Raw genomic sequence first — 19,384 nt, forward strand, 5'->3', positions numbered from 1 at the left:
TCCTCCCCCCTTCCTGTTGCTAGAAATAGTCTTCGTGTATTCTTTAATATTTACTTCCTAGTTGTCAAACAGTGAGGATCACCAAATTATAAAATATTATTTATAAATTATTTATAAATATTCTTCAATGCAATTTTTTGGTCGCCGACGTAGCGAATTGTGATTTGAGCATACGTGGCAGAGCCTGGCAAACTAAGACTGATAGAGCTGCAAAATATGCACTTCAGTATGACGTTAATCTTTTCAAAATTCCTTACACTGGTTTGAAATATTTTGTTAAATTTTATGCTTATTCTCTTCGGCAAATGTATTGGGAATTTTGTGATACAAGACTAGTGAACTATATGCTATAGAAAATGAAGTTAACAAATCATCTTACTAGGCCTGAAACGTCATGACGAAGTGATTATTTTAAAAATACGTATGGTCATTCAAAAATAATGCATACATAGCTATTTTATTGAGGATTTCAACCAGAATTAATATTCTGTAACTGTCCGCTACTTATAAATCATATTATTTTAGAATACACTGACTTTTCGCTTATTCGAAGTACATTTTTATGCCACTGGATCGAAAGATCCCCGGAGGTATATTGTTTTTTTCCTGTCTGCCTGTTGTCAACTTTAACCTTGCCCATAACTTTTGATTGGTTGGAGCTATGACTTTCACATTTCATATGTGTATTCCTTGTGACAAGACCTTTCTTTGGGTACCATCATATTTGACCTTGACCTTGGAGTGTGACCCACTTTTGCAAAATTTTATGAGACTTTAACCCTGGCCATAACTTCTGAACAGATGGTGCTTGGGGTTTCAAACTTCAATATGTGTAATTTTTGTGACAAGGCCTTCCTTCGGATATCAACAACTTTGACCTTGACGTTTGACCTACTTTTGAAAAACTTTAACCTTGGCCATAACTTTTAAACAGTTGGTGCTTGGGGTTTCAAACTTCACATGTGACAAGACCTTCCTCTGGATATCAACCTCTTTGACCCTGACCTTGGAGTTTGACCTACTTTTGAAAAAACTTTAACTTTGGCCATTACTTTTGAGTGGTTGGAGCTAGGGCTTTACATACTTCACATATGTATTCCTTGTGACAAGACCTTTTTTTCGATACCAACCACTTTGACCTTGACATAGGAGTTTGACCTGCTTTCGAAAAACTTTAACCTTGGTCATAACGTTTGAATGTTTGGTGCTAGGGCTTTCATACTTCATATATGTAATCCTTTAGACAAGACCCTTTTTGGATACCAACCACTTTGACCTCAACCTTGACGTTTTACTTACTTTTAAAGAAACTTTAACCTTCGCCATAACTTTTGAACAGTTAGGTCTTTCAAATTTCACAGGTATATTCCTCGAGACAAGACCTTTCTTTGGGTACCAACATTTTTTATCTTTTGGCCTGGATTTTGACTTGCATTTGAGAAACTTTAACCTTCGCCATAAGCTGCCATACGGGGGCATCAGTGTTTCACAAACACATCTTGTTTTATATACATGTAATGTACGAACGATGTATGGACTTTTCACAAATATTAATGTTAGTACACTTTTAGATTATTTGCATGAAGCTAATTTTTAAAGTAAAATTTAGAAGTACACAATGAAAGCAATTTTGCTTATATAATGTATTGCTTACATTACAATCTATATTTTGACTTTAAAAGTCTTGATGGGACGTTAAATAGTACCCCGTGTCAAGGATTAAAACCCCCTTGGCACGCAAAAGATCGTTTCTCTGGATTTTGAAAATGAGTAGGCTCACTGGGGGCCGCCAGAGAAACCCAAAACTTTCAACAACCGGCAATATGAACTTAATTTTCAGCCAAAATATGGCTGAAATATTGAAAAACGTGTTTATCCAAGAGTTTTAAAGAGTACACTTTGTGTGTGTATATTTATTCATACATATGTACATTTGTAGGTATATATGATGAAGAACAGCCATATTGAATAATTAACTGATGCTTTCAAAATGAAAAGTAAAGTTATAAAAAGTTATTACTTACCTAACTACCTTCCTTAATTTTTGTGGCATGTTACCGGAAACACACACACATATATATTTTTTTTATTTGGCCTAATGGAGAATCACTGGAGGGATATACTTGGTTCACAGATTGTTTATGACTTAGGGGTGTGTAATAATCTTGACCTAAGGTCATTCAGGTAACTATGTTCAAGGTAACTGGCAGAAAAGTGTAAAATTATTGTAAAATGATTGGAAGCTCATACTTGGTACAAAGATTTTGTTTGACCTGGCCCAAGGTATTTCCACCTATTTTAAGGTCAGTGGTAGAAAAAATTTCAAAAAAATTCTAAATATCACTTCTTGTAATAAGTAAGAGGCCCATGATACACAACAAACGATTGCCTGAGTCATTTTAAGAGGATATCACCATTTTCAGTCCCATGATAAATGTTGAACCTCTGTGTTGGCTCCATCTTATCTCCAAGTTGTCATCTAAACCAAACGTGGTTCCAAATAATATTGGGATTTTGCAATATCAGTATGATTAACATGACCTTTCTATTTTGGATATTCCTTTTTTTCTTGTAAAGATGCATAGGTAAAATACATTTTGATACGATTTAAACCCCACATTAACCTCATGAACAACTTAGATATGTTTGCATTTTAACATGATTAAGAGTACGCCTGCTTTAAAATGTTCTATATTTTTCACAAAATATTTGAATCCCTATTTTAGTCAAACCCTAGTACATTGGGCCATGTTTTTGAACAATTATAATCTATACTTTATTGATATGCTTGCAAATTTATATAAGCAATATGAGCTGCATCTTTGTTGTCGGAATTTTTGTTGCAATATTATATTTCAATGACAGAAAAAAAGAAACTGTATAAACTTTTTATTTTTTATATCTGCGATGGAAGAACTAATTTTAAGCTTTGATTGAAGCAAAATTACATTATTGTCGTCCTGCACATATTTCTTATATAATAATATTCATTCTAATCTACAGAATTTTTTCTTCTGAAACAATTTATTACTTTATCATGTTTATTTCAGTGTAATTGATCATACAGATTTATCATAAAATCACATTTTAACGGCAAAATAAAATTCTCAAAAATGCAGCTCATATTGCTTTAATATGATAAATGATGCCTCTGTTGTTCTTGAAAAGGTATTTTAAAAAAAATGTTCCGATATATTCCCATGTGAAATTTGAACACCTGCTGTGGCTAATCGATAACAACTCTGTTAATTGAGAGGATCTTTTCCTAAAAACATGTATCCCCATGAAAAAATCCCTCATTGTTGCCCACCCTATCACGATTTGAAAAATTTGGAATCTACTCTAGACATTTAAAAGCAGTTTTTACACAATCGTTATCTTTTCTTGACCAGTGGCTCAGTGACTCTTGAGTCTTGAAATATAGCACATAACTTTTCCTACTACTTTTCTCCAACCTCAAAGGGGTCGCTACCCTCATTTTAACAAATCTCATTCCCGTTACCCGAGTATCCTTTGTGGTAAGTTTAATGGGAACTTGTCCGCAGTCGAAAAAGTGTAAAGTTACTAGATGGACGGACGCAAGACATAGGGAAATCGGGAAAAAACTCAGAGAACGAAAAGGAACGATTCTTCTGATAACGTGAATTCCTGTGTAAGTTTTGTCCATTTAAGTAAATAAGGCTTGCAGTATACATGCAGTAAAGAATCAAAGTTTTACATATATATACACGGGAATATATACATATGAAGGTAAAGCCCAAAATATAACGTCAAAACTATTCATGCGTATGAAGATAGGAAAAGCTCGTATGAAAAATCTTCAGCAGAACAGCAGGCCAAGGTTATTTCGATGACCATGGCCCATGGGCGAGCCTTTTCAATTTTTTTTTAGGTCACCTGAGTCACTCAGGTGACCTATTGCTATCTGTTTTCGTCCGTCGTCGTGCGTCGTGTGTTAACATTTGAACATTTTCAGCTTCTTCTCTGAAACCGCTGAACCAATTTCAGCCAATTTTTGCATATGGCATCTATGTGTGAAGGGGAACAAAATTTGTGAATTTCATGGTCCCTGCCCCCCTGGGGCCTGAGGGGTGGGGTTAAAACCATCAAAATTAATGCAATCTTTAAAAATCTTCTTCTTTACTCCTGGACATCAAGCAGTCAAACTGTTGACATGATTGTAATAAGCATTGAGCCCTCTACCAAAATTGTGAAATTCATGGCCCCAGGGTCAGGGGTTCTGGTGCTAGGGCGGGGCTATATAGATCATATAGTGAAAGTGCATTATTTCTTTGAAAATCTTCTTTTCTACTCCTGGGTATTATTGAAACAAATTGAATACATAGTTATGATAAGCAAGGGTGACTCTACCAAAATTGTGAAATTCATGGCCCCAGGGTCAGGGGTTCTGGTGCTAGGGTGGGGCTATATAGATCGTATAGTGAATGTGCATTATTTCTTTGAAAATCTTCTTCTCTACTCCTGGGTATTATTCAAACAAATTAGATACAGAGTTATGATCAGCAAGGGTGACTCTACCAAAATTGTGAAATTCATGGCCCCAGGGTCAAGGGTTCTGGCGCTGGGGGGGGGGTATATAAATCATATAGTGAAAGTGCATTATTTCTTTAAAAATCTTCTTCTCTACTCCTTGGTATTATTGAAACAAATTAAATACAAAGTTATGATAAGCAAGAGTGACTCTACCAAAATTGTGAAATTCATAGCCCCAGGGTAAGGGGTTCTGGTGCTGGGGGGGGGGGGGGGCTATATAAATCATATAGTGAAAGTGCATTATTTCTTTGAAAATCTTCTTCTCTACTCCTGGGTATTATTTAAACAAATTAAATACATAGTTATGATAAGCAAGAGTAACTCTACCAAAATTGTGAATTTCATGGCCCCTGGGTCAGGGGTTCTGATGTTAGGGCGGGGCTCTATTTATTATATAGTGAAAATGCATTAATGCTTTAAAAATCTTCTTCTCTGCTTCTGGGTATTATTTAAACAAACTAAGTACATAATTATGATAAGCAAGGACACCTCTTCCAAAATTGTGAAATTCATGACCCCAGGGACAGGGGTTCTTGTGCTAGGGTGGGGCTATATAGCTCCTACAGTGAAGGTGAATTATTTCTTTGAAAATCTTCTTCTCTGCCCCTGGGTACTATTTAAACAAACTAAGTACATTGTTATGATATGCAAGGATGCCTCTTCTAAAATTGTGAATTTCATGGCCCCAGGGTCAAGGATCCTTGTCAAAAGGGGGGGGGGGCTCTATTGATTATATAGTGAAAAATCAAAATTTCTTTGAAAATATTCTTTTCTGCTTCTGGTTAAAAAGCAAAGAAGCTAAGTATATAGTTATGATGAGCAAGAGTGCTTCTTCCAGAGTAGTGAATTGCATGACCCCTGGGTCAGATGTGCTGGTATAAGGGTTGGGCTGTTGATAATGTAGTGAAAATGCATTAATTCTATTAAATGATCCTGTCTGCTCCTTAATGTTAAGCAGTTAAACAAAGTGATTACTTATGATGAGCAAACTTGAAACTTCTGGTCCCAGGGTGAGAGGCTCTGGTGTTTCTCGGTGGTGAAGGGGGGGGGGGGGTGGGGGTGGGGGAGGGGCTCTATTAATAATATAGTGAATCTGTAGTGAAAATGCATTATTTCTTTAAAAATCTTCTCTGCACTTGGGCATATCAGAGGCAAAAAGTGTAAAAGTTGTAATAAGGAAGGGTATTTTTACCAGATTTTTGAACATCTGGACCATTTGGTCAAGTGTTCTGGTCCTAGCCAGGGCTCAATTAATTTGCATTCTACTGAGAGGAGTTATTCCCCTTTGCCGTTTACTTTTGATAATTAATCATTGTAAATAATGTACATGAAAAATTAATAGAATAAGAGAATTATGCAAGAATTTTTATTGTATAATACAAAAAGTATTTTCATAGTTTTAATGATCATGTGGACTTGTAAGTAATAGATAAATAAAAATGAGACAAAAATAACTTGTCTTATTAAATGTTCATCAAAGACCAAGAGAGGCCAATGTAAGAGATTACAACAAGGAATTAAAATAGTACAAAAGCACTGATAGTTTGGTAATATACTGTATGGTGATAGTGATAATTGGGGAACAGATTAGAACCTAATTTATGAACTGTTAATGAATAGTAGACTAATTATTTTGTTGATCCTGGTCACCCTATCTTTCTTGCTTTTGGGCAACAAAGCTTCACCTTTCATTTCATTTTAATACTCTATGGATCCTCTAAATTGTTGTATTGTACTCAGGTGACCGTTAAGGCCCTTGGGCCTCTTGTTACATAGAATATTCATAAATTCAAAGCATTTTGAATTGCCTCGCTTTCAATTGTTTTCGTCAGATGTCAACGATTTTTCTTTAACAGTTTTCGATTGGTGTTGACATTTCAGGTCGTGTGATCCTCAGGTTCTGCAAGTCACGAAAAATGTGACTGAAATCACAGTGTGAATAAATATGTTATTTATTCAAAGATCTTCATCATGGTTAATCATATTACATGTACATGTATAAAGGGAAAATCATTAAATCCCTAATATTTTCAGGAAACATAACTGAAAGTACCAATTACATGTATGTACATGCATTTTCTACACGTGACAGAATATTAAATCATAGTAAGATGCATGAAATGAAAATTTTTGCACAAAAAAATCAATTTCAACCTTCATTTTGAGACTTATTCAATAAAATAACAAATTAAGAACTATTGTTTCTGGCTGAGGAGCGGATATTCTTTTAAAAAAAGTTCACGTACCAAGGATGTTTAGTGCATCCTCATTAAAAGAAAATTCATTACATAGTTAAGAGTTCTTTCTCCTTTGGGCATTTGTAGCTGCTATATACCGAAGTTTTAAAATTCATTTCCCCGGATAGGTTGGAATTCTAGGACTGGGTCTATTATCGTATATTTTTGATAATATCAAAGGCATCAGTTTGTTAATCAGTTTTTCTCTATATAACAGAAGGTCGAAGCATTTCTGTTTTAATTCTTAAAGAATAGCATTTTAATTAATATAGCCGAACATTTTTTAAACTTAAACCTCTACAAGGAGATTAACATCATAATGTTTTCCGCAGTCCACTCGCACAGGTTGATCCAGTGAGGTTAACCAATGAAGACATTCAGTGTAACTGAAATTAGTTTTCTTTGCATGATATTTGAAAGATAAACGAGGGTTGATTCAAAAGTAATGTAAAAACTGCTATTTCATCTTTAATAATCGAATGTTATTTACAAATTTTTATATACTAATACCTCTATATATTTTGACTTTTGCCTTAACATTTCATTCAGATATATGCAGCACTTTTTGAAATATTAAAATTAACACATTACCTGCCTCGTCTATCACCACACGGCAAGTATGTACCGACGTTGTAATGACGTTTCTCTTCGGCACTCATTTTCAGTTTTACCGCAACTAATATATACGGAAACTGGAATTAATTTAGGTATAAAATTTGGATAAATTTCAAATAATTTTAATACAACTTAAAACAAGAAGCTTTATAGCAAAATGGCTGTAAATATTTTTAACAAGAAACACATGAGAGGTTTACTAAGATATGCGGATGAGCTGAAAATAAGTGCAGAAAAGTAACGTCATAACGAGGTCGGTAACAATTTTTGCCGTGCGGTGATAGACAAAATCTTTTAAAGTTGCGTTTATTTTGATATTTAAAAAGGATTTTATATAACTGAATGAAATTTTAAAGCAAAATTCAAAATAGATAGGGGAATTAGTATGTAAAAGTTTGTTGACAACACTCCATTATTAAGGATTTTATAGCAGCCATGACATTACTTTCGGATCAACCCTCGTATATGGGTCAATATTCATAAATATGGAGAATATATATTGCCAATTTTTCAAACTCCAGCTGCACGTCTTACCCTAAGGTACTTGCAGTGCTTTTAAAGGACAATACTTAATTATATGTTTCTGCAGTTAAGAGAGTACACGTATATACTTCGCCAAATCATGCTATTCAGAAAATGCTACTTTAAGTACATTTGATTGCTTACAAGTCTCTGAGAGTTAAGCTTAGATACATATTTCAAAAGATGCATGAAAGGGTAGGTTCATCGTTTATGCATCTCTTTTTGAAGTTGAGTCTTGGATGGGTTTATTTATTCATGGGGATTCTGATCGGATCTGCTGTCGTACCAATAGCACTCTGCATGTGCTGGGAAAGACTAACTGGAAGTGGAATGGTTGCCGGTGCAGTTTCTGGAACTGTATTGGCTCTAATCACGTGGTTATCTGTTGCTGCATCCAACAAAGGCGGTCTCAGTCCAGAAAAGTTTTTTGAAAATACAGGTAATCTGTGGTTTATTTCTTTTACCAAAATAATTATTCAAAAAAAAATATTAATAATTGCAACATTTTATTGCAATAGCAATTATACAATGTCGCTCTCGCAATTAATTACCAAGAGTATTATTCTGAAATAACTAGGTAAGGAAAACGCTATGCTGGCCGGGAATTTAATGGGCATTTTGTCAAGCAGCATCATCACACCGGTAGTCAGTATTCTGACATCAACGAACGGAGTACGAAATGCTTCAGAAATTTGGGAAAATACCAGAGATATCGATAATCCTCTTAGTCCTTGGACGGAACGTTATGCAAAGTACGTATTTACCTTTGAATAAAATTCATTTTAATTTGATTATATTTCACTGTGAAGGTTTTTTATACAACAAACACTGAATCCAGAAAATAACACTAAATTCTACGTATTGTAGCGTATTGAAAAGCTTTTCATCTTCAATCATACAATGTCAATGTTATACAATTATTTGATACTTCTCTAAAATACAAATTTTAAACTTGAATTAAGCGATAAAAATAGATTAAATAATTTCCTGTATTGTATTTAAGTACAATAAGTAAACTAACTAGAGAATTTTAAATTAACCTTCCCCTGATTTTTGCACTTTTAATACCCGCAAAATCACAAAATTATCAACTTGGACCGGAAGATGCGGGTATATAAAAACAATTAGAGGGACAAGACGATCGAGAAATGGAAAAGAAAAGTGTTTTTGTTGTAGACTATAGTATCAGAAAAACAGATATTTAAACTTGCAAGAACCCATTACTTTTAATGTTCAACTGCTTACATATCACAATTACCGCACATCTTGCTTGGAAGTACATGTATATACTACGACCGAAATAGCGATGCGTAGAGCGATGACACTTCGATTTGACAATTGAAGCATGGCGTTACATTCTATAAAACATTCGTTTTAATTGGTTGATTGGGGCCCGCCCACTCTAGAACTTGTGTGGTATATCCTTTGTCTATATATATATATAGTTTGAAAGCGTCTAAAGGCCTAAAACCATATTTTTATTAGTTGATAAGCGAAAAACAGTGGTTGACTTTTTGAATTAAGAAAAAAAGGAAACAAACCATAAAATCATTCAGCATGTGATATTCTATTAACAGACGTTACATCTACATGTATATTGTTAAATGGCACACACTGCTTATCCTACTATACATGTATTTTTGCCGATTTTCTCTGCAGTAAATTGACATTTTTTCATTTTCGGTGTTCGTTAAATTGAATAGTTTGTGTGACTTTTCAGCGCACTAAAATCTTTCTCTCTAAGTTTTAGTTCCTAGTGTTTGTAAACAAGTGAATTATTACATTATTACACGCGTCGGCAAACCCAAGCAAACTGAAAACTCGGGTATTACTGTAAATCACACCGAGCTGGTAACGGTATTGAAAACAAATATTTGTAGTCAGAAAAAACGCAATATGAAACATCTGGTTTATTGACACAACTATCAAAATTCCATAGAATTTCAAATGTGTGAGTTTTACTGCATTTCTACTTTTACCAGCAGTCATGGCAAGTCGCCTGCGTAGCGCAGTTGTTAGAGCGTCAAATTTAGATTCGCATAGTAAGGAGCTGATCCTTACGTCGCGGGTTCGAATCCACTGCTGGACGTGGGGACCGCTCCTTCTGATGAGACCGTATAAACCGAGGCCCCGTGTTGCAGTAGATGTTGGCATGAAAAAGATCCCTCACTGCTCAATGGCCCTGAGTGCCGATCATAGGTATAAATTTGCAGGGCAAGTGGTGGCGTCTCCATATGGGTAAAAAATTCTCGAGAGGGACGTTAAACAACAAAGAAAACCAGCCTTTATGGCAAACAAGCGACCAGAAAATCTAGATCTCTGCGTTTTTCAGTGCAATTTTTACAGTAAATATTATTTGTATTCATTACTTACTAATAAGTTTTCACTGAATTTAAGTACTTTAAATTTTATTGATGTACTGAAAAAAAAACATCGGGGAAAACGGCCGTGTTTTTCAATCGCAGAAATATGCCCCGGGGTATCAAGTCAACTCCTAGCACAGATTTCACTTGCCATCTCACACTTTACCAACACTCACAATCATTTAACAAAGTTTTCCATTGTCCCGCTTAATTATTCACTAAAAGTCGATACTTAGCTCAGTAAACACAACTTTTTTGCCCGTTTTCAAAACATTCCACATTTGAGAATATGGGCGAATCTATAAAAATGCACCAATCGTTCTTTGTTGGATTTCGCAATTGTTATTCAGTCAGATTCAGTTGTATTTCAGTCAGATTCATTAGTGTCGTCACTCAGTGCATCACTATTTCGGTTGTAGTGAATACTGTTTTAATACTTTTAATGAATGGTCAATTGCTTAACATGTCAAAATTAAGACTGTTTAGGTGGTATTATTAGCACGTTATTTTGTTAGGTATATAAGTGGTTACCATCAGGGGTTATGCACACATCAATCTCTTTAATTTTGTCTGATTTAATTTTGATCCAATGATCAGATCACCTTTGTATTTGTGTTTACTGTATGCAACTATATATAATAGGGATTGTGGACAATACTTTACATACTTTATCATGTACATGTATGTTAAATTAATATGCTTTCATTTGCTATTTAAAGGGATCTGAAGTTGAGCGCAGCTCATCAGCTGGACAATAGACCATCATATGAAGACGTGTTTTCTTCTCTCAGGTCCGCGCGTCTTTTAGCCAATGGATGTTCTCCAATTCTCACAATACTTCTAGTTTTTATTTGGCCCAGTCTAATGCTTTTAGAAGGTGTTCTTGATTTAGCAGCTTTCAGAAGATGGGTAAGTGCCTAAATAGTACGAATGATTTCATATGGAAACATAACAATTGTGAGAATGACCAACTTTCAAAAGTAATAGTGTTATCCGTGCTTCCGAATTCAAAATAAATCATCTTTCAGGTGGCCATGCTCATGACTTTTTTTTCTCAAAACCTCGAAGTGTTTTCTAGGATTTATATAAAAGAAATAAACACCTGTGTTTGCAGTTGAAATCATGCGTAGTTTAATTATATTATTATAATTGTTGTAAATTTAGCTTAATAGGAAGATAAAATAAAATGTGATAACACTAATCCTAAATTAGAATTTGAAAAGAAAAAAAATAGTATAAGTTATAGTTATGCACATTATTTAATAATTTTCTTCGTTTATTTCAGATCTATTTAGCAATGACTTGGTCTCTGTGTGCCACAATCTTTATAATTATTGCCCCTCTTGTGTACGAAGGCATTGACCTAAGAAACGCTGTGAAGCAAATGAAAAATGTTCATCCTTCCAATGTGCGCTCTTTGGGTGCAGCGAAAGATAACTGTAATGGAGTCAACATTAAAAAGACCAACCAAGTGCATATTTCACCTGTGAAACAAAGTTTTTCAGATCCAAGACTCATTAAACAAAGCAGTAGCTGTAATTCAATTTTAGCAACCCAGGAAATATAGGAATGTTGTCCGAGTTATAAAGGCAAAGCCGTTCTTTGAAAATAGGCGTTCATTTCCGTATCTATCAACAAAGCTACGCAGAATTTTTAAACTGTTACAAGAAGTATTTTTGAGAATAGAAAAGTCATGTCCGTTTTGTTGGAATTGCTGACGATTTTAATCTTACTGTTACAAATATTTGATGATTTTTTATACCACTGTATTAGAAGACGAATAAAATGTTTTGTTATTTACTAGGTTACAGAAAAAATGTATAAAATATTGAAATATTCAAAACTCTTGCAAATGAAAAAAAAAGTAGCAACACAATTAAAGCCGAGACTATACGATATATAATTATTAGAGCCATGTATGAAATGCGGGAACTATTATTAATAGGAATCACATCATCCGTCCGTCAACACTTTGTTCTGACACGATAAATCAAAGTTGTCGATTTAACGTTTTTAGATTTTGTACACAATGAATCAAACGGTTTTTAATTTAATTTTTTCAAATCTCATACAGAAATACACAATCATATATACTGAAAGGTAAAAGAAACTCATGTATTACCTAAATGTATAAGGTTAACATTTATTACTATGCGACACAATGATAGCCAAATAAAATTCAAAGTAGTAGTCATTCATTGTCATTTATCAAGGCATACTATCGAATCAAACGATATTTTAGCACCGCAATTTTTTGACTATAGGGAGTAGGGGTCTGAATTTTTAAATTCAACACTTTGCGTGTCAATATTGCGTGTATCCTCATCCTGCATTTACAGCTGCTGGTATCATTTTTAGCATAAAATTGATCCGATTGTTGAATGTTCGAATAGGGATGAGATTTCACTCCCCGTAAGTGCTTGCCTCAGCTCATTGATGGCGTTTGAATTTACAGGCACCTGAAGAATGGTTGGTGTAACCCCCTCCTTCTGAGAATTTTAAGACACGATAACTTAGCAAATATACATAGATTCCTTATCTATCATATCAATTCTTCGATATTTGATATCATTTTCCGTTTTTGTCACGTTAAACACGTTAAAGAGATTGCCTCTTTACGGTATATAAAAATACTCAAAGTAAGAAACAAAATCTTGTAAACACTCAGGGGTGCCCAGCTTCGAGGGAGATTTTCAACATTAATACAGCATAACCGATGAAAGAAAAAGGTACGGTATAGGTCGATTTTCGCCGAATCTTGAAATATATTGATGTTTCCCTGATGAAAAAATTGATAAGTTAATATTTCTAACGATATATGATTTGCTTATATCTGATTACTTGTAACACATCGCAAATAATGATAAAAAGTGGTGTTTAAGCGATAGTAACGTCAGTTCCTACGTTCGATTTGCTAGACGACGTCAATGATGAACATATCTCGCTTGTCTCATGTAAAAGTCCTATATGTATAGAAATAGTGTACGATTGTCTGTAAAATAGGAATCAATCCATCCAAAAATATTTTAAGAAAATCATTTGCAATGAAAGAAAAAGTGAGCAAGCTCGCATACCCCACGCCCCCTCAAAACTTGACAATGCAACACATAATAAATGGCATGGTGCACTTTAAATACACAGTATAATTCAAAAAGGAGCATTACTTGCATAAAATCATCACATAAAATCTTCTTGCATATAAGAACATTTAAACCTTTGTATGTTACAAAATATGGAATCAAAATTTCTTGATAATATAAAAATCTACACATTATGTCTGAAATACCTACAAGTTTCAAAAAACCAGTGCAGGAGCTATGCTTACAATCTGTTATTTAAATTCCTCAGTCATTTCAATTTGTTAATGAGTGTAAGTCCATGTCCAATGTATGACAATTTACACATTTAAATAATTGATGAAAACAAAATTATGATGTAGTCATATAAATTTGTTTATATACTGTACTTATGAAATTATTTAATGGACGGCACTAATTTAAAGGGGGGGGGGACTTTGTGTGTGTGAGTGTGTGTGTTGAATCCTGAAAATTTTGCTCTCAAATTCAAGAGGGGTCTTTTTAGGTCATAAAATATTTCACATAAAATTTCATTACAAAAGCTGATTCCAGTGGATTTCCTTATTACCTAGCTGGAATATTTCTTCAATAATAGCCAAAACTCTAAGGGCAAAAGTAATGGAATCGGAGTTTCCTGGTAATATGCACATCTGCACACTGTATTCTAAATATCTGCAAAGTTTGACAAAATTCTGTGAAGCGATATAAGAGGAATTGCGCTGACAAAAAGTTCATCTCTATATTCAAGATGAAAAGTGACGAAATTCCCAGAAAAATAACGCAATCGGAATTTCCTGGCATTATGAACATCTACATATTGTATCCTAAATATCTGCAAAGTTTGACGAAAATATCTGTGCAGCGGTTTAAGTGTAGCTGCGCTGACAAACTATATGACCAAAAATCTAAAAAAAAAAAAAACAAAACAAAACAAAACAAGACTGACGGACGGACTGACTGACGGGTCAAAAACATTATACATGTACCCCCGCAACTTGTTGCATGGGGGTATAATTAAGTTTACACTTTGTCATTTGGGCCATGGCCGAGATGGGGTGGGTATGACAGACTTTTACATGTGCAATTGCATATCAAATCAATCATATTTTTTTACACGTGAGGTGAAGTGACAACTGGATTCCAAACCTGTTAACGGGGTTCGCTCCTGAGCTTTTGAGTAGATTTTTGTCTTGACCTCGATTTTAAACATTCTGCACAATGTTTTAGTTCTTACAATAAATTTGGATTCTACAATGCTAATTAAACTATATTCAATCAAAACCCTATGATTAAATTCCATACCGAAAGCATTAAGTGAGGAACTATATTTCGTGGCGGAAGTTTTTTTTTTTTTTTTTAAAGAAAATGATCAGTTTTTCTCTGTCGAAATAGTTACAGAATTGTTAAGTTTAGATTGCTATTTTTACATGCAGCCTGCACTCAGAGTTATTTTGTGCAGTGAAATGTTTTATGCTAGTCCTGCTAGTCCTAAATAATATATTAAATTAACCGTCATATTGGACAAATATTGCAAATATATTGTGAAAGTCCTGGGAAAAAATAGCCCACTTTAGACTAAAAATTAAACTATAAAAATTTTTTTTAGTTATATCTAAAAATTAACATCACAGACCCCAACTTTTAATTTTCTTTTGTGAATATACAAGATAATTTCAACCATTCTGCTTAAATTCAGAAAAATGTCATTTCTTTCAAATGATTTTATTGCTTGTTAAATTTTTAATGCCAGACAAAATGACATTTAATGAGTGCAAAAAGGTCAAATAATTGAATATGCGAAGTAATTTGAAACTTTTTTGTGGTCACAAATTTTAGAGAGACTATTCAAAATAAAAGACTGTGTTTGTTCCCATAATTTATTTGAATAAAAAATATTAGAGGAAAAACTTAGAAAAATTATTTATGTGTTAGACGTAATAACAATGCAAAAAGGTCATAGTAAATGCTTCTTGGCGCCAAAAGAAGCGCATTGATCCCCATTTTTGGTTTTGACTTTTAATTAAGCTATGCGTATAGATTTCAAAAATATACTTGATAAAAATTCTCAATACTTTTGATAACAGGATCCAACCTCCTTAAGCTTTTTCACAACTCTAAATACCTTTCAGTAACGATAGCAAGCCATGTTACTTTTTATGTCACCTGAGTCTTCGTGCAATGTGTGTTAACATTTGAACATTTTCAGCTTCTTCTCAAAAACCGCTCAACCAATTTCGGCATATAGAATCTATGGGGTAAATTGAACAAAAATTGTGAATTTCATGGTCCCTGCCTCCCTAGGGCCTGAGGGGTGGGCTAAAACCACCAAAATTAATGCAATCTTTAAAAATCGTCTTCTTTAATTACTTCTGAACACCGGGCAGTCAAAAACTGGAGGTATGATTGAAATAAGCATTAATAGCGATTCTCTGTAACCACTTAAACTTCTTTGCCACGCATGGTCACCGATTTTGATGAAACTTTGCCCATTATTACAACTTGACACCAGAAACATATATCAAATAAAATTTCGTTGCTATGTATCTTGGTTGCCATGGTAACAGCCAGAAAAGTTGAAAAAATTGAGATTTTCAGCTACTTTAAATCTTTATTAAGCCTTAATAAAGACTAAGAATAACAAACAAACCACTCTCACAAAAACCTGACACCTTGTTGCCACTTACGCTATAAAGAAACTATTTAGAATTTATCTCTAAGTAAGTGGTAACCATGGGTACATTTGGAATACATTTTAGATGCTGAAAAATGCTGAAAAACGCTCTATAGTCACAAATGATAGATGTTACATGATCAAACTCAATCAACAACGTTAGAAAAACAATGAAAAATATTTGACCTCATGTAATTAGGTATTGGCAATATTATTCTAAAAATAACTTTCATGGTTGCCATGGTAACACAGTGTCACCATGCAAAATCTGTCGCTATTATTGGGTTAATGCTACTATTGTGAGGAAAAACAATAAAATTCATGACATACGCATCCTTAGGACCTTGCAACACCGACAACATAAGAAAAATTGAGATTAATTGTTACTTTGCAGTGTAACCATGGAAACAACATACTAGTTGTTTAAAGTGATATTTTTTTGCTGCTTTAGGAATTTACTAACCTTTTAATCAAGAAAAATATTATTTGAATCACCTTGAATAGTACTTATCTCGTAGAACTAAAGTTGAATATCATATATTGATAAAGGTTGTTGAAAAATACAACACTGTTGCTATGGTTACCAAGAAGAGAAAATGTTCGATTTTGTTAATTTTTCGTCAATATTGGACCCTATTTGCCAGCTTTTTGCATCCAGTTTGAGATTGGGTGATAGTCAAAATTAAGTCGGGTTACTTGTTCACAAATATCAATCATTAAAGTTTTGGGAATCTACATACAACGGTACGTATCCAAGGAAACAGAGTATTTTTCAGATTTTTATGCATGTTTTTTCGCCTTATTTCCATAGCAACGCACTATTTAAAGAATTGAAATTGAATTTTTTGAAATGTGAAAATTAGGGTCACATCAAAGCCTTTAAAAATTGATCATCAGTTATATAGAAATATGCTTTTTAAAAAGAAAGGATAAGATTAAAACACTAAGAGAGTTAATTTAAAATCCGTTTGTGGTATTAAAACCATGGCAACCATTGCCAACCTATAAGGAATATCATATTTTGTCCTTGGTATATGTTACAAGGATCTCTTCTCTATTATTTGCTTGCATTTCAACCTATAATTGTTTTTATTCTTAAGTGTATGACTTCATAAAATTAAATGAACAAAATTATTACTTTTGAATACTTTGTTTCCATAGTAACGTATGTTATAGATGATTTACCAAACATGTTTATCATGCATTTAAGACACCAGGCCTTCAACTTTCAGAAACAGTCGTTGCCACTTGTTTGCTTTGCTGCAAACGTTAACTGTGGGACTCTGAAGATGTTGAAAAATGCCATTTTTCAAACTTTAGGACATGTTGCTATGGTAACCATGACACGTAGCAACTAATTTTTGCCTGATTTGAGTTTAGGGTATCAAAGACTTTTATCATAGAGAGTTTGGAGAAATTCTGAGACTATGCGTGCCACAGCTCCTATACAAAAGTTCAAGTCATTACAGAGAATGGCTCTTAAGCTCTCTACCACAATTATAAAATTCATGGCCCCAAGGTCAGGGGTTCTGGTGCTAGGGCAGGCTCTGTTGAATATATAGTGAAAAAGCATTATTTCTTTAAAATCTTCTCCTCTGCTCCTGGGTATTAGCGAAAAAAACTAAATGCATAGTTATGATGAGGAAGAGTGGCTCTTTCAAAATAGAATTTCATGGCACCTTGGTCAGGGGTTCTGGTTTAAGGGCGGGTCTCTAATGATTATATAGTGAAAATGCATTAATTCTTCGAAAATCTCCTCTGCTCCTGGGCATTAGTCCGATGAACTGAATACGTAGTTATGACGAGGAAGGGTGCCTCTTCCAAAGTTGTGAAAGATATGGCCTCTGGATCAGGGGTTCTGGAGTTAGGGCGGGGCTCTAATGATAATATAGTGAAAATGCATTTAATTCTTTGAAAATCTTCTTTGTTGAGTACAAAGTTGTGATAAAGAAGGATGCCTCTTCCAAATTTGTGAATTTCATGCCTCCTTGGGCAGGGGTTCTGGTGTTAGGGCGGGGCTTTAATGGTAATGTTAATTCTTTGAAAATCTTCTCCTCTGCTCCTGGATATTAAGCCGAGGAACTAATTATATGTATATATAAGTACATAATTATGATGAGGAAGGGTGCCTCTTCAAAATTTGCAGCTCTCCACCGGTAAGTGGTGGCGTTTCCATGAGTGAAAAAATCTCAAGAGGGACGTTAAACAACACACAAACAAATCTTCCAAAATTATGAAAGATATGGCCCCTTGGTCAGGGGTTCCATGACGTGGGCTTATTTATTATATACTGAAACTGAATAAATGTTTTGAAAATCTTCTCTGCCATTTGGTATTAAGCAAACAAACTAAATATATAGTTATGATGAGGAAGGATGCTTCTTCCAAAATTGTGAATTTCATGGCCTCTGGGACAGGGGTTCTGGTGTTTGGGCAGTTCTCTATTGATTACTTAGCAAAAATGCATTAATACTTTGAAAATCTTCTCTGCCATCGAGTATTAAGCAAACAGACTAAATACGAGTGTAATAATGTAAATGTAAGTAAATATGTATTTTCTCTGCTCCAGTGTATCTAGGAAGCAAACAGAGAACAGAATTTGTAATAAGTAAAGCAAATGAGAGTTACTCCCCTTTGCTAAATTGTGTTAAATCTAGAAATCCTTGTACATTATTTAATTAACAAGTTATTTGTTTGAATGAGAATACAAGAAAGAATTTTACATATATAGAAGCTGTATAGCTCAGCAATTAAAATTCAACCGTCTGTTGTAGCCATTTATTCCATTGTTTCAACCTAAAATTACAATACAACAAAACAATGCCAAATTTATGACGATAACATTGTTCCGTAATTTTTTCATAGCTTTACAATGCAAGTTTATCCACATGAGTGAAAAATTCTCGAGAGGGACGTTAAACAACATACAATGCAAGTTTGTTAAATGTTATTCTAAAGCTTAACATTACAAAATCTGTTGGTCTACACTTTACATTTAATCAAATAATTCACTATTTACTCGCACACTGATGGATCCAAATTTACTGAACTATAATACTCATAACACAAAACGTGGGATTATCTATCCATGTGCAGGTAAACAATAAGCTTTCGTTGATGTATATAAAAAACCCATTAATGTCCGGTTCTCAAATTTTCGGAATATCGTTAACGATACCCTCCCTGCAGACGTTTCTTAACAAGTCTACAACTAATCACATTCATCAATGGGTAGAATTACTACAAGTCTATGAACAGATCTGCGAACGAGTACGTGTCAGTACATCCAACATATTTTGCGCCTGGGCCTACATTCTTGTATCGCACTGTAACGCGTCTCGTACC

The 19,384-nt window shown here is 34.0% G+C and overlaps 1 protein-coding gene across 1 annotated transcript in view; it reads left to right on the plus strand.

The window, feature by feature from the left end:
- The window catches only part of LOC133188802 (uncharacterized), a 65,690-nt gene extending 53,643 nt beyond the window's left edge, over window positions 1-12,047 (plus strand). Inside the window, exons 10-13 of the mRNA XM_061324288.1 lie at window positions 8,157-8,367; window positions 8,506-8,680; window positions 11,011-11,200; window positions 11,577-12,047. Coding sequence (XP_061180272.1) covers window positions 8,157-8,367; window positions 8,506-8,680; window positions 11,011-11,200; window positions 11,577-11,858 — 858 coding nt within the window. The 3' untranslated portion in view covers window positions 11,859-12,047. The remainder of the gene's footprint in view (window positions 1-8,156; window positions 8,368-8,505; window positions 8,681-11,010; window positions 11,201-11,576) is intronic.
- Window positions 12,048-19,384: the final 7,337 nt, after the last annotated feature.

Source organism: Saccostrea echinata, unplaced genomic scaffold, assembly GCF_033153115.1.
Source record: "Saccostrea echinata isolate AGI-Se365-2 ecotype Australia unplaced genomic scaffold, CSIRO_AGI_Sech_v1 ptg000016l, whole genome shotgun sequence".
Lineage (NCBI taxonomy): Eukaryota > Metazoa > Mollusca > Bivalvia > Ostreida > Ostreidae > Saccostrea > Saccostrea echinata.